This window comes from Bactrocera oleae, chromosome 5, assembly GCF_042242935.1.
Source record: "Bactrocera oleae isolate idBacOlea1 chromosome 5, idBacOlea1, whole genome shotgun sequence".
In the NCBI taxonomy this organism is placed as follows: Eukaryota; Metazoa; Arthropoda; class Insecta; order Diptera; family Tephritidae; genus Bactrocera; species Bactrocera oleae.
In genome coordinates this window covers 14,248,427-14,265,563 of record NC_091539.1, presented here as the reverse complement: position 1 = coordinate 14,265,563, position 17,137 = coordinate 14,248,427, and the positions used below count along the sequence as shown (strand labels likewise).

At 33.2% G+C, this 17,137-nt stretch overlaps 2 protein-coding genes and 1 long non-coding RNA gene across 3 annotated transcripts; 1 reads left to right on the top strand and 2 right to left on the bottom strand.

Moving 5' to 3' along the window:
- The first annotated feature begins 109 nt into the window (after positions 1-109).
- LOC106621117 (uncharacterized) lies at positions 110-3,628 on the top strand. The gene is made up of 2 exons (XR_001330886.3): positions 110-2,732; positions 3,261-3,628. It is a non-coding gene; the product is annotated as an uncharacterized lncRNA (long non-coding RNA).
- Positions 3,629-4,125: 497 nt separating this feature from the next.
- Positions 4,126-8,440, bottom strand: LOC106621114 (zinc finger protein 26-like). The gene is made up of 2 exons (XM_070109699.1): positions 6,955-8,440; positions 4,126-6,240 (listed from the first exon to the last, which is right to left on the bottom strand). The coding sequence occupies exons 1-2, from the start codon at positions 7,738-7,740 to the stop codon at positions 5,317-5,319; spliced, it is 1,710 nt and encodes a 569-aa protein (XP_069965800.1). The 5' UTR covers positions 7,741-8,440; the 3' UTR covers positions 4,126-5,316.
- Positions 8,441-12,769: 4,329 nt separating this feature from the next.
- LOC138857318 (zinc finger protein 271-like) lies at positions 12,770-15,611 on the bottom strand. The gene is made up of 2 exons (XM_070109698.1): positions 15,157-15,611; positions 12,770-13,770 (listed from the first exon to the last, which is right to left on the bottom strand). Exons 1-2 carry the CDS (start codon positions 15,385-15,387, stop codon positions 12,853-12,855), a joined length of 1,149 nt encoding a protein of 382 aa, XP_069965799.1. The 5' UTR covers positions 15,388-15,611; the 3' UTR covers positions 12,770-12,852.
- Between the last annotated feature and the right edge of the window lie 1,526 nt (positions 15,612-17,137).

Here is a 17,137-nt window from a genome sequence, read left to right as displayed (position 1 = left end):
GCAGTTACAAGATCAAGAACTTGCTGTCACTTAAATTATTTATCAAAATTTATATAAATTGACAAATTGATTATCAAAAATAGTTTCAAGATGCCGACGTCATGAATACCACTTGAAACTCTTAAAAGTTATGTAAATCAATAATTTACTGGAAAGATGGAGTGGGAAGAAAGAGATGAGTTGAAAAAATACATCTGATTGCACGAAAGCAACTTTAGAGTTTATTCAAAATCCAGATTTTGTTTCTTTTTTTCAGCTTTACTTGTTCTGCACTATAAGCTATTCGGGAGACAAAAACATTTTAGTTTCTACAGAAATTAATTAACAAACTGATATTTTGATATATATCCATTAATATAACGAAATATATGTATTCCCGACAATTGCATGGCATTTGCTTACAAAACTAAGATTTAACTTAATCGTCAAGTTGCCACACGACTTGAATGGAAAAACTGATATCAAGGCAACGTTGAAGTTCGAAAAGTGAGAGTGTGGTAGTAGAAAAGTTACAAGGGCCATACAGCCATCACATACAGTTTTCCTCGCTTCGCCAGTTCATACTGAAACAACTAAGCGCATAAAACAAAGGGTATGGAACAATGAACGCTTTTCTTTCAGTGATTCTCTCTAATAAAAATGGCGACTATTGCTTGGAAAAGCGTAAAAAGATGAGAGTTGCCCAACTTTTTGCTAGCCTTCGCGTCGAAAACTTTTTATATGGACGTACTCATACAAGGGGAACATCGAACGTGCCTGTCAAAATAAATGTCTTATGTAAAGCAAAGTAAAAATTCTAAGTGAATTGGCCATATTTGTATTGCAACTTGAAAGAAAAGAAATTTCTTGATCGTGTAACATCCGGGTAAATAGGGATTTTTATTTATCAATCTAGAGATCGAACCCAAGGTAGAATTTCAACGTAGTCGATTAATCGAGAAATCCGTTACAGTATTCAACTATTGTCCTCTTATAATAAATGATATCTATTGCTTTTGTTTTTTAATACATTAAATAATTGACTACTTCTACATATCACATCACCTCTTCCCATACTTGAGTCGCAATGGTTAAGACTTTTGATCGTAGACTGTACCTACGTTACAGTCTGTCTGCCGAAATTAATTTGATATGATACTCGACTCAGAGAGGAAAGAGCAGGCAGGGAGAGACACTGGCAACACCTCCAAGGCATGCGCCATGCCAAGTTGCTACTGGGGAGCTATAACCTCAGACGGTTCAAAACCGTAATCAATCTCCCGAGGAACAAATTTCGACTTCTGGCTTAACAAGCATTTATTTAACATGGGCTTGGTCTCCTCTGCAAACTGCCGGTTCTGTGACATGGAGTCGGAAACCCCAGAACACCTACTAATGGACTGCACAGCTGTCTGCAGACGTAGAGTCAAGGCCCTGGGATCCATGTTTCCAAACAGGGATCGCATCGCCTCATTGGCGCCTAGCAGTATATTGGAGTTCATCAATACGCTAGGGCTAGATGAGTCGCTGTGACTTAGGGGAGGGCACAATAGACCATAGGTCGCGGTGCATACCTCAATCACTATCTATCTATCTATCTACTCGACTCAGTTATATAAAAATTAAAGTAATTCAACTAAACTGCAATTTGGTAATACGAATTACAACTAATTTTTGTTGAAATTTCATTGATGTTCATAATCTAATAAGTGAGAATTTAGTAGATAAATAATAGTCGATGAATTTGGAAAAAATATTTAAAGCAATGCAACTCATTATTGTTGGGGAAAGGGTCATTAAATATTAAAATATACATGGTTTTTTATTATATACTACTAAGGGCCGTTTTCTCAATGTCTGGTTAATATTATCCTTAACTGCGGATAGCTTAACTGGATGATAGATTTTACTGACAAAACCGTTTTCACCAAGTTGTAGTTAGCTGACCTACAGTTAGTTTGATTATTGTGCCTAGCGAGAACAGTTCACAAAACTTACATTGTGAATACGCAAACTGTTTAAACGTCATGAGCCATGTATGTGCACGCACGACCCAAACCGGGTTTCGTACGCAAATGGACGACGATGACAGGCGAAGAGACCGTGCAGCTCGTACTCAGAAGACATGCTTTGTGTTCTTTTCTTAACATACCTTTTCATTTAAAATTTCTTTTCGTGGTTGCAACAGCGCTCGGTTTCAAAGGAATATTTACATTGTATGTAAATCGAAAATTTGTTTTGTATGTAATATCCATATATATACATGTAGGGATATTCATAATATACAATGATAATGAGCGACGAAAGAGCCCCCGTCTGGACGACGTATTTTCTTATAACAGCTGATTTTTCTTGTAGAATTTCTAGCTGATAGTGGTCATTTCATGTTCTGGTTTGAAATTAACCAAACCTCCTTCTTTCGGTAAATTTTACTAGAACTTAACTGACAGATAGTTGCTAACCGTTTTTCAACATGATGCCAATAAAGTGTGTGAAATGGAAGACAGGAAATCTCTGCTAGAAATGCTGGACTTCTGTCTCTTGTATGAACGCACTGAGCGACACCAAAAGAGAATTTGCCGATAATGAGTGGAAAAAATACCACATCTGAACGCCGACTTACTAAGCGAAATGGCGCGGGAAATTTCGGGTGTAAATGTGTCGGTAGTTATAATTGGGGATTCGGTTTTTGATTTAGCAAACCACTGATGAAACCGTATCCATTTGGCTTAAATCAAATTCATCAAGAAAAGGTATTTAACTACGCTATTTCGAAAACACGTAGAGTTGTCCAAAAGTCAAGTAGTAGGTATTAATTTTTCGTCGTTTACATACTCTTCCTTTGCTTTTTGTCTTGTTTCCTTAAAATCTTCATTTGATTTCTCCATTATTTTTCTATTTTGGCAAATTTTTTCAACCTTAAACTTTAGAAATGATTTCTTTATAACGCTTTTATTAGCTTCATCTGTATGTTTACATGTATGTGACAAAATAATCAAAAGTTTAATAGGCACTGCAAAAAATAACAATGCCCCTAAAATACAGCATTAACTATCCATGCTGCTATTTGAATAACAAATTTGCTCAAACACATCCTAAAAGAAAGTGAAAACACCACGTGTGGCTAATTAATAACAATGATATAAAAAACGAAAAAAACATTCTTTTGTATATTTTTTTCTGTCAATATATTGTCAGTTTATGCTAAGAATTATTTTTTACTTTTTAGTTTAAAGTTTTTTAAAAGCGTTTTTTTAGTGTTTCTAAACTATATTTTCCAGATTCGCTTATTACTAAGGGCCCGGGTGCCGAGATGGTCAATGATGAAAGCTAGATTGTCGACATCGTCACAACTGAGGACGAAGGTAGGCAAACCGGTGATGACAACGGATATGCGGCAACAAGAAATGAAGAAGACGCAGCTGAATCTAACAAAATTTGCAGCGGTTCTGAGAGAGTAGAATTGCACATTGAAGTATTGAATTTTTAAAAATATACATATGTAAATATAAATTATATACTCAATTAAAAAAACACAGGTTTCTTACTCTGGAAGCTTTCTTCCGCTAATCTCGAATTTATGTATTTAGAACGGAAGTAACTTAAAATTTGCCATTAAAATAAAAATAAAGTAACTAAAGATTCACAATTTCATAATTTTTGCTTACAAACACTACTGGCATTGTAAAAATATAACTTTCCACACTGTTTTAATAACATACAAAATAACATTCGTTTCATATACATTTTTTTTTTCGAATGGTCTTTCTGATATTTTCTTTGATTTTCTTACGGAAAATGGCTGTTAAATTAAGATAAAGACAAGAAAAAACGATACCCTTCAGATATACAAATATTCCATATTACTTGATTTTGAACAAGTTCTGCGTAGGTTGTATCGTTGCCTCGGACAATAATGAAGATATCTTGTCACCTAAAAAGATTTGTTCATACAGGGACTGGATTTTGATCGATCAGTTTGTATGGGAGCTATAGATATAGCAATCCGATCTGAAAATTTTATTTCGGATATTGTACCGTTGCTATGGACAAAAACCCATACCAAATTTAGTTTAAATATCTTTTAAATTAAAAAAACTGGAAAACATATGTATGTGTATGTAGTAAATCAATAAACAAGTAAAATTTTATTTTAATGAATATAAGTTTTACGTAGCACTTTATCATTCATTACTGCATCATTTTGGCTGTAAGCCATTGTGTATTAGTGAAGGATTTGTTACGCCTACTTTCGACAAAATTAAAGTATTATCAAATAGTTGTACATATCAATTCATTATTTTTTTCTCAAAATTTAAACGAAATATAGTAATAATTATCCATGAAAATAATATGCATCTTACTTTCAAAGAGAGGATATTATCCAAATGTACTCGTAAACAAAATTATCAACAAAAAAATAAATTACACTGAGCTCATTACTGCTTACATTTTTAAAATATTTGGGTTGCACCGAAGCTATTAATACCCTTCACAAATACAAAGGCTCCTTATAAGAACTTGATTCCGATCGTTCAATTTGTATGGCAGCTATACGCTATAGTGGTCAGTTTCTTAGTGAGGAAAGAACAGGTGCAAAATTTCAGGACGATAGCTTAATAATTGAGGGACTAATTTGCATATATACAAACGGACGGAGAGACGGACATGGCTAAATCAACTCAGCTCATCATGCTGATCATTTATGTATATATTTTATAGGTTTCCTTCTGGGTGTTTCGTGGCAAACTAAATATACCCTGTTCAGGGTATAATTACTTAACAAAGAACGTGATTTGAAGTGTATATATTTTTAAATACTAAAAAAAAAAAAAGAAAAAACATTTTATTTACCTCCTGCAAAGTTTTGTTATTAAAAATAAATTTCTCTTTTAAAATATTCGTAATTCATATTTTCTAAACTTAATTTTCAGCAGAAAATGCATATAATTAATGAATTTGCTTTCACTTACAAAAAACGTAAAAGTTAAGTAAACTTTATTTGTTTACATTGTAGAATAGAAATGGAAATTTTAAGGAGTAAAAATATATCACGTCATCGAATGAAGATATTATCAATAATTAAAATAGCACATTAACAATGCTATTTCCCCTCTAGGAAATATTTTCTCATTTGTTTTTAACTTGACTATCACCTTTAAGTTATTTGAATCAAGAGAGCATTTCATTTAATATGGTATTTGGTTATGTTAGAACATTCGATGAATAATTAAATGACATAAGTCATTTTCTGGTTTATTGGACTCTCAACCACTCACCTAATTGAAGACTTATTTTTTGTTTTATTTCTTATTTATTTCAAGCTATCAATATATTTTACTTCGAATTTACGTTTCCGTGCGTTTTCATATGCCCACTGAGACCTGCATATTGCGCAAAACGCTTTTCACAGATTTTGCATGAGTACTTTTTCTCGGCGTTGTGGATGAGCTGATGCTGGCGTAATTGTTTATTGGTAGTAAAACCTTTATCGCATATCTCGCATATTTTATCTCTGATATTCCGGTGAATACTCATGTGTTCGTATAAAGAACCGGTTTCGTAAAAGGTTTTAGGACATAATTTACACTTGTGACGAGGTCGTTTCTGATGTCGCAGTGTATGTGTTAAAAGATGTGAAGATGTTCGTGTTCTGTACCCACAAAAATCGCAAACGAATGGCTTCTCATCGGTGTGGGAACGCATATGAATCTTCACTTCCGTGGACGTGGCGCAGGGTTTGTTGCATACTCCACAACTGAAAGTGTAGTCATGTACATGTCTACGTAAGTGTACTGCTAAATTACACGCCAGCTGAAACCCATGCCCGCAGATGTCACATTTAAATGGTAACGAGCCATCATGTGCGGCAAAATGTACTTTAAAGGCATCAGGACCACGTATTACTTTTTTACATATCGAGCATTCGAAAGGTCCAACATCCTTTTCGAGAAACTTAAGATGTTCGGAATATGCAAATTTTGCTTGATATTTCAACTTTTTTCTTTTGGCTATTAGTTTTCGGTTCTTTTCGAAAGAACACAATTTTCGCAGTCTCATAACTTGCTTCTCTAGATCAATTTGCGTCATATTTAAACCAGTTTCGTTATTAAAATTTTCGCATACAAATCGCATAGCTTCCTCGCGCCTATTTTTAAATCTATATGTGATGTCCGTTTCATTCCAGAGGCAGGTGTGCTCTTTGTAAATCTCTGCCAAAATTATGAGTTGCTCATCGTCTAAAATAAAATTTGGTGCAGCCTGAAATCGAAACAGAATTTTTTGTTACTAAAAACCAATGGTCGAGTGAACGACAAATTGAGTGTATAGCTCAAATTTAAACATTAGAGTGTCTACAATTTGTTAATTGTTATGATTCGCTTAATTTATTCACTTCCAGAGTTACCAATATATCAAAGATTTTTCAATGTTTAGTACTTTAACAAAGCAAAAATGCACTTTTATAAATGTAAATTTTTGATACATACTAGAGCTTTGTGTGCAAATGAATGTTGCGTCTCCCGCTAAAAAATTGTAAAATATCATATTTTTTTGCAGCTCAAACAAGTGATTTGCCCATCTTAGATAAAAATATACTCCTCAATTCAGACAAATCCGTCGATGAAAATATGGATTTTTCATAATAATAAAAAAAAGAAGATAAATTACCAAACTATTCGCATAATGCTTTATTTTAAAGATTTTATTATCATTATTAGGTTGTCGTCTTTCCATTAGCAAGATAATATATTTGGTTTAATTTTGTAAACCTCTTATTAAATACATATTCATTATCATTTCTGATTTCCATCGATAAATACAATATTTGGTTAAGTTATAACATTCGAGCAATAATTAAACAACTTTATTAATTTTTTAATTCATTGGATACTCAACCACACCTCTTATTAAGGAGTTAAATATTTATTTTATTTCGTACTTATTTCAAGTAGTGAACATATTTTATTTCTAATTTAAGTTTCCATGTGATTTCATGTGCCCACAGAGACCTGAAGATTGGGCAAAACGTTTTTCACAAATTTTGCACACGAATTTTTTTTCGGGATCATGAATGAGCCGATGTTGGCGTAGTCTTTTCTTGGTAATGAAGCCTTTATTGCATATCTCGCATATTTTATCTTTGATAGTACTGTGAATATTCGTGTGTTCGTGTAATATTTGTTTGTCGTAGAAGGTTTTAGGACATAGTTCACACTTGTAAACCCGTCGTTTCAGATGTCGTCGTTTATGCGCAATAAGATGGGAAGATGTTCCTGTTCTGTGCCCACAAAGATCACAAACAAAAGGCTTCTCATTGGTGTGGGAACGCATATGAATCTTCAGTTCTGTGGACGTGGCGCAGAGTTTGTTGCATATCTTACAATCATAGGTGTAGTCTTGTACATGTCTACGTAAGTGTACTGCTAAATTAGAAGAAATTTGATAACCATGTCCGCAGATGTCACATTTAAATGGTATTGAGCCATCATGTCCGGCAATATGTACTTTAAAGGCATCTGGACCATGTATTCTTTTTTTACATATCGGGCAATCGTAAGGTCCAACATCATTTTCGAGAAACTCAAGATTTTTGAAATATGCAAATTTTGGTTGATATTTTAAGTTTTTTCTTTTGGCTATTAGTTTTCGGTTCTTTATGAAAGAACACAATTTCCGTAGGGTCTTAACTTTTTTTTCTAAATCAATTTGCGTCATATTTAAACCAGTTTCGTTATTAAATTTTTGGCATACAAATCGCATAGCTTCGTCGCGCCTATTTGTGAATCTATATGTGATGTCCTTTTCATTCCAGAGGCAGGTGTGCTCTTTGTAAATCTCTGCCAAAATTATAAATTGCTTATCGTCTAAAACCAAATTAGTTGTATCCTGAAATCGAAATAAAATTTGATATTACTAAAAACCAATGGTCGAGTGAACGACGTATTGAGTGGACACTATAATTTGTTTATTAATTTTGATTTGGTAACATTTTTACCACAGCAAAAATTAAATGTAAGCTTTTGATGCTAAACTCGCGTCTTTGTATGCAAACGAGTGAAACTTGTTATTTGCAACGACCCCTACAACTATCAGATGAAAAGTTTACCGTTGACATTTTCAGAACGATCCTAAAACCAAAGGCTGAAGAAGAGATGCCGTTAAAATTGGAGTTTATGAAGGACAACGAATTCAAACCCTCTTGTAATCTAGTCAAGAATTGGTCATATAACGCTCGCTTTTCAATGATGAAGTGGCCTTCTTTAGGCGGTCTTTAGGAGCTTACAAGTGCACAGATAAAAAAGATTAGTGTGAAAAAATACAAAAAGATTGGTATAGCATTCCGAAAGAGTTATGTGCCAGACCAATAACATCCATGCCTCGAGAAAGTCAGGAAGTGGTAAAAAAATAAACGGTACTACCCCATACCTTTAAAGTTATTAAAATTTTACTGTGGAAATGAAATATCTTAATAATTCGTTTCCTTCTCTATTTTTTGCCACTTGTGAAAAAAGAATAAAAGGATAAATAAAATGTGTGTTAAATTTCATTCATCTACAAAATAAAACCCAAAAATACTTTACAAAATTAGTTCTAAAACCTAATCTAATGATATAGAACAAATATACATAAGCGGAGAATAAATAAAAATATACGTATGTATGAAATTATTATGTTCCGTTATCGCAACGTTATTGTGAAAATCGATAAAAAAAAAGAAGCAAGATAATAATGAGATTTAATTGTTTAAACCTCTTTTTAAATGTTTATACTTTATAGCACCATAAGTCAGCTGAAATGTAAGGGTTACGGAAAATTATCATTTCTGTTAAATATCGATAAATACAATACTTGGTTAAGTTATAAAATTCGAGCAGTAATTAAACAACTTTATTCAATGGATCCTCAACCACAATTTTTATTAAAGAATTCATATTTTTTCTTATTTATTTTAGGCTGTGAACATATTTTATTTTTAATTTCCTTTTCTGTGCGATTTCATATGTCCACAGAGACCTGCAGATTGGGCAAAACGTTTTTCACAAATTTTGCAAGAGTACTTTTTCTCGGGGTCATGAATGAGCCGATGTTGGCTTAGTCTTTTGTTGGTTATGAAGCCCTTATTGCATATCTCGCATATTTTATCTTTGATAGTATTGTGAATATTCGTGTGTTCTCGTAATACTCGTTTGTGGCAGAAGGATTTAGGACATAGTTGACACTTGTAAACCCGTCGTTTCAGATGTCGCTGTTTATGCGCAGTAAGAGCGGAAGATGTCCCTGTTCTGTGCCCACAAAAATCACAAACAAAAGGCCTCTCATTGGTGTGGGAACGCATATGAATCTTCAGTTCTGTGGACGTGGCGCAGAGTTTATTGCATATCTTACAATCATAGGTGTAGTCTTGTACATGTCTACGTAAGTGTACTGCTAAATTAGAAGACAGTTGATAACCATGTCCGCAGATATCACATTTAAATGGTATTGAGCCATCATGTCCGGCAATATGAATTTTAAAGGCATCTGGACCATGTATTCTTTTTTTACATATCGGGCAATCGAAAGGTCCAACATCATTTTCGAGAAACTCAAGATGTTCGAAATATGCAATATTTGGTTGATATTTTAAGTTTTTTCTTTTGGCTATTAGTTTTCGGTTCTTTATGAAAGAACACAATTTCCGTAGGGTCTTAACTTTTTTTTCTAAATCAATTTGCGTCATATTTAAACCAGTTTCGTTATTAAATTTTTGGCATACAAATCGCATAGCTTCGTCGCGCCTATTTGTGAATCTATATGTGATGTCCTTTTCATTCCAGAGGCAGGTGTGCTCTTTGTAAATCTCTGCCAAAATTATAAATTGCTTATCGTCTAAAACCAAATTAGTTGTATCCTGAAATCGAAATAAAATTTGATATTACTAAAAACCAATGGTCGAGTGAACGACGTATTGAGTGGACATTATAATTTGTTTATTAATTTTGATTTGGTAAAATTTTTTACTTTCAGTTATCTATCAGAAATTTAAATTTTTTTAGAATTTTACCACAGCAAAAATGAAATGTAAGCTTTTAATGCTATACTCGTCTTTGTATGCAAACGAGTGAAACTTGTTATTTGCAACGACCTCTACAACTATTAGATAAAAAGTTTACCGTTGACATTTTCAGAACGATCCTAAAACCAAAGGCTGAAGAAGAGATGCCGTTAAATTTGTACAAAAAGATTGGTATAGCATTCCGAAAGAGTTATGTGTCAGACCAATGGCATCCATGCCTCAAGAAAGTCAGGAAGTATTAAAAATAAAAGGTACTATCCCATACATTTAAAGTTATTAAAATTTTACTGTGGAAATGAAATATCTTTCCTTCTCCATTTTTTGCCACTTGTGAAAAAAGTATAAAAGGATAAATAAAATGTGTGTTAAATTTCGTTCATCTACAAAATAAAACCTAAAAATACTTTACAAAATTATTTCTAAAACCAGTGTATATGTTCTCATGATATAGAACAAATTTCCATAAGCGGAGAATAAATAAAAATATAAATATGTATGAAATTATTATGTTCCGTTATCGCAACGTTATTGTGAAAATCGGTAAGAAAGAAGCAAGATAATATATGAGATTTAATTTTTTATACCTCTTTTTAAATGTTTATACTTTATAGCACCATAAGTCAGCTGAAATGTAAGGGTTACGGGAAATTATCATTTATGATTAATATCGATAAATACAATATTGTTAAGTTATAATATTCGAGCAGTAATTAAACAACTTTATTCATTGGATCCTCAACAACAATTTTTATTAAAGAATTCATATTTTTTCTTATTTATTTTAGGCTGTGAACATATTTTATTTTTAATTTAAGTTTCCATGCGATTTCATATGTCCACAGAGACCTGCCGATTGTGCAAAACGTTTTTCACAGATTTTACAAGAATACTTTTTCTCGGGGTCATGAATAAGACGATGTTGACGTAGTTTATTGTTGGTAATGAAGCCTTTATTGCATATCTCGCATATTTTATCTCTGACAGTACTGTGAATTTTCGTGTGTTGTCGTAATACTTGTTTGTGGCAGAATGCTTTAGGACATAGTTCACACTTGTAAATCCGTTGTTGCAAATGTCGTCGTTTATGCGCAGTAAGAGCGGAAGATGTTCCTGTTTTGTGCCCACAAAAATCACAAACAAAAGGCCTCTCATTGGTGTGGGAACGCATATGAATCTTCAGTTCTGTGGACGTGGCGCAGAGTTTGTTGCATATCTTACAATCATAGGTGTAGTCTTGTACATGTCTACGTAAGTGTACTGCTAAATTAGAAGAAATTTGATAACGATGCCCGCAGATGTCACATTTAAATGGTATTGAGCCATCATGTCCAGCAATATGTACTTTAAAGGCATCTGGACCATGTATTCTTTTTTTACATATCGGACAATCGTAAGGTTCAACATCATTTTCGAGAAACTCAAGATTTTTGAAATATGCAAATTTTGGTTGATATTTTAAGTTTTTTCTTTTGGCTATTAGTTTTCGGTTCTTTATGAAAGAACACAATTTCCGTAGGGTCTTAACTTTTTTTTCTAAATCAATTTGCGTCATATTTAAACCAGTTTCGTTATTAAATTTTTGGCATACAAATCGCATAGCTTCGTCGCGCCTATTTGTGAATCTATATGTGATGTCCTTTTCATTCCAGAGGCAGGTGTGCTCTTTGTAAACCTCTGTCAAAATTATAAATTGCTTATCGTCTAAAACCAAATTTGGTGCATCCTGAAATCGAAACAAAGTTTGATGTTACTAAAAACCAATGGTCGAGTGAACGACGTATTGAGTGGACATTATAATTTGTTTATTAATTTTGATTTGGTAAAATTTTTTACTTTCAGTTATCTATCAGAAATTTAATATTTTTTTAGAATTTTACCACAGCAAAAATGAAATGTAAGCTTTTGATGCTATACTCGCGTCTTTGTATGCAAACGAGTGAAATTTGTTATTTGCAACGACTTCTACAACTATCAGATGAAAAGTTTACCGTTGACATTTTCAGAATGATCCTAAAACCAAAGGCTGAAGAAGCGATGCCGTTAAAATTGGAGTTTATGCAGGACAACGAATTCAAACCCTCTTGTAATCTAGTCAAGAATTGGTCATATAACGATCGCTTTTCAATGAGGAAGTGGCCTTCTTTAGGCGGTCTTTAGGAGCTTACAAGTGCACAGATAAGAAAGATTAGTACGAAAAAGATTGGTATAGCAATCCGAAAGAGTTATGTGCCAGACCAATGGCATCCATGCCTCGAGAAAGTCAGGAAGTATTAAAAAAAAAAGGTACTACCCCATACCTTTAAAGTTATTAAAATTTTACGGTGGAAATGAAATATCTTAATAATTCGTTTTCTTCTCTATTTTTTGCCACTTGTGAAAAAGGTATAAAATGTTAGATAAAATGTGTGTTAAATTTCATTCATCTACAAAATAAAACGGAAAAATATTATGAACATTACAAAATTTAGTCTGAAACCAGTGTATATGTTCTCATGATATAGAACAAATTTCCATAAGCGGAGAATAAATAAAAATAATAATTATTGTGAAAATCGGTAAAAAGAAGCAAGATAATATATGAGATTTAGTTTTTTAAACCTCATTTTAAATGTTTATACTCTACAGCACCATAAGTCAGCTGATATGTAAGGGTTACGGGAAATTATCATTTCTGATTAATATCGATGAATACAATATTGTTAAGTTATAATATTCGAGCAGTAATTAAACAACTTTATTCATTGGATCCTCAACAACAATTTTTATTAAAGAATTCATATTTTTTATTTATTTCAGACTGTGAACATATTTTATTTTTAATTTACGCTTCCGTGCGATTTCATATGTCCACAGAGACCTGCAGATTGGGCAAAACGTTTTTCACAGATTTTGCAAGAGTACTTTTTCTCGGGGTCATGAATAAGACGATGTTGACGTAGTTTATTGTTGGTAATGAAGCCTTTATTGCATATCTCGCATATCTTATCTCTGACAGTACTGTGAATTTTCGTGTGTTGGTTTAATATTTGTTTGTCGTAGAAAGTTTTAGGACATAGTTCACACTTGTAAACCCGTCGTTTCAGATGTCGCCGTCTATGCGCAATAAGATGGGAAGATGTTCCTGTTCTGTGCCCACAAAGATCACAAACAAAAGGCTTCTCATTGGTGTGGGAACGCATATGAGTCTTTAAGTCTGTGGACGTGGCGCAGAGTTTGTTGCATATGTTACAGCCGTATGTGTAGTCTTGTACATGTCTACGTAAGTGTACTGCTAAATTAGAAGACAGTTGATAACCATGTCCGCAGATATCACATTTAAATGGTATTGAGCCATCATGTCCGGCAATATGTACTTTGAAGGCATCTGGACCATGTATTCTTTTTTTACATATCGGGCAATCGAAAGGTCCAACATCATTTTCGAGAAACTCAAGATGTTCGGAATATGCAAATTTTGGTTGATATTTCAATTTTTTTCTTTTGGCTACTAGTTTTCGGTTCTTTATGAAAGAACACAATTTCCGTAGCGTCTTAACTTTTTTTTCTAAATCAATTTGCGTCATATTTAAACCAGTTTCGTTATTAAATTTTTGGCATACAAATCGCATAGCTTCGTCGCGCCTATTTGTGAATCTATATGTGATGTCCTTTTCATTCCAGAGGCAGGTGTGCTCTTTGTAAACCTCTGCCAAAATTATAAATTGCTTATCGTCTAAAACCAAATTTGGTGCATCCTGAAATCGAAACAAAATTTGATGTTACTAAAAACCAATGGTCGAGTGAACGACGTATTGAGTGGACATTATAATTTGTTTATGGTTTTTGATTTGGTAAAATTTTTTACTTTCAGTTAATTTTACAATTCATGACAGCAAAAATGCACTTTTATAAATGTAAATTTTTGATGCTATACTCGGTATTTGTGCGCGAATGAGTGAAATTTTTTATTTGCAGCGACCTCTACAACTATTAGATGAAAGTTTTACAGGTGACGGCTGTATCTCCCACTAAACAAGACATATCAACGATAAATAAGTATAAGAATGGAAACAGTATGGATCGCTCTAATTTCGTTGTTTTGGGATTTCTTATGAGCGCGGATAACTGATTAACGTGAATAACTTGTTAACTATACATAAAATATTTAATGAAATAAGGAGAAAATATGAAGGTCTAGGCGTCCTGAAAGACTAGCGTTTAACCCCTAATACACAATTAAGACTGTTAGGGACGGCAGCGACTCAATTATGGTATGGTTTGCTTCTCATCTCTGCTGTCGGACTAGTCCACTGGATAAGGGATAGAATGTGTGCAGTAGACTATTTGGAAATTTGTTCTGGAAACAACCTTCGAATCTCGTCAAGAACTAGTCATATAACGAACGCTTTTCCATTGTGGAGTGGCCTTTAGAGTTTCCGGATCTTAATCCGTCCCCATTAATTCTGGAACCAGTGTATAACATATGTTTTCATAATATGGAACAAATTTCCATAAGCGGATAATAAATATTTATGAAATTATTATGTTCCGTTATCGCAACGTTATTGTGAAAATTGGTAAAAAGAAGCAAGATAATATATGAGATTTAATTTTTTAAACCTTTTTTTATATGTTTATACTCTACAGCACCAAGTCAGCTGAAATGTAAGGGTTGCGGAAAATTATCATTTCTGTTTAATATCGATAAATACAATACTTGGTTAAGTTATAACATTCGAGCAGTAATTAAACAACTTTAATAATTTTTGATTTATTGGATGCTCAGATTACGACTAGAGACTATACTCTTTTTAAGGAGTTAAATTTTTATTTAATTTCTTACTTATTTCAATATGAACATATTTTATTTCAAATTTAAGTTTTAGTGCGGTTTTCCACAAATTTTGCAAGAGTACTTTTTCTCAGGGTTACGGATGAGCTGATGCTGGCATAGTGATTTGTTGGAAACGAAGCCTTTATATCTCACACATTTGAATCACTTTTGTGTTCATGTAATGTTCGTGTTTCGTAGAAGGTTATAGGACATATGTAGTTCATACTGTCGTTTCTGATGTCGCAGTCTATGTGTTATAAGATGTTCGTGTTTTGTACACTCAAAAATCACAAACATATGGCTTCTAATCTGAGTGGATACGCAAATGAATCTTCATATCCCTGGACGTGGCGCAGAATTTGTTGCATACCCCACAACTAAAGGTGTAGTCATGTACATGTCTACGTAAGTGTACAGCTAAATTACAAGATAGCTGATAACCATGCCCGCAGATGTCATATTTAATATCCTTTTCGAGAAACTCAAGATGTTCGGAATATGCAAATTTTGATTGATATTTTAAGTTTTTTCTTCTCATAATTTCCGCAGGGTCTTAACTTTTTTTTCTAAATCAATTTGCGTCATATTTAAACCAGTTTCGTTATTAAATTTTTCGCATACAAATTGCATAGCCTTGTCGCGCCTATTTGTGAATCTATATGTGATGTCCTTTTCATTCCAGAGGCAGGTGTGCTCTTTGTAAATCTCAGCCAAAATTTTAAATTGCTCGTTTAAACCAAAATTTGGAAAATTCTGACATCGAAAAGAACTTGTTACTCCAATGGTCGAGTGAACGACGTATTGAATGGACAGCTCGAATTTAAACGTTATTTTTTTATTTAGTTTGTTTTTTTGATTTGTTAACATTTTTTATATCATAAATATATTTACTTTCGGTTTTATCAAACTATCATACGGATTTTTGGATTTAACACAACAAAAATGCACTTCTTAAATGTAAATTTTTTATACCGACCTCGGTGTTAATATACGTTTGAGTTAAACTAAATAAATGTAAAAATGCAAACCCACGACACGAAGGTTTCACTGCCTTATGGTAACTTCTGCCAGGCGATACCGCGGATAAGTTCGTAACTATAATGTATAAGAAATGTTTGTAAAATATCATCATACTTTTTTGCAACTCAAACGATTGGTTGGTCCATCATAGGCAGACATTCAGCAGATACTAAATAACAGTACAAATATTTATGACATTACTTTGGGTGTATCTGTAAGATAATAAATAATTTAACAAACCCCATATTGAATATTTATATTCATTAAATCAAGTCAGATGTAAAGAAATCAGAAGCTTGATTTTTTTAGTTTTTATAAAAAATGTGTCTCGAATGTTAAAAAAAAACTTTTTTTTCTCAAAGTAGGCGATATAAATATTGAGGATAACGAGACAAGTTGAAATCCGGGTGACTATCTGTCAGTCAGTCTGTCTCTGCAAGCTGCAACTTTAGTAAAAATTTAGAAATAATGATGAAACTTGGTACACGTGTTTCCTGACGCCATGAGAAGATTTGTTTTGCAGATGGGCAGAATCGAACCATTGCCACGCTTACAAAACCCCGTTAATCGAAAACCAGCAGTGCAAAACATCATATTAATCTATCCATCTACTCAATGAGATGCGAAACTATAATCGAATTATAGCGTGGCTCCACCTCTGATTGGTTTAATGTATATACATATGTATCTCACAAACCACTAAAGCTAAACCAACCAAATTTGCTCAGAGCAAATCTTTTTGGCACCTCCTCCGACAATGTGGGAATGGGGTACATCGGTTTTAACCCCGCCCACTATAAAGGGTTTGTTGAAAACTATTAGAAGTGAGTGTTTACATTCGGATTGGCACAAATAGGTTTCATAGGGTGGCAAAATTGGACAATGGGTGTGACAACGCCCAAATTTAGGTAAATCCACATATCTCACTACTTGGCCGATTTTAGCCAAATTTGGTACATAACATTATATTTGTATTCTTATGTTACAGTGTGAAAATAAGCAATATGACTACAACCGCGCCTACTTCCCATGTACACGTATTACAATTTAAAATTCCATTTAATTCTTTAGTTTTTCAGCTTAAAAATCAAGAGTCAATGGCATTACTATTATAAACTTTTTCACAAATAGAGCCTTTGTCGAAAATGGATTATAACTTTTCAAGGCCCCAGATACTGAACATGGGGATCCCGGTTCCCATGGCTGACTTTTTATCGAAAATATCGGTTATTCTGTGAGGTCTCGTATTGAAATTCGGAGAATATTTT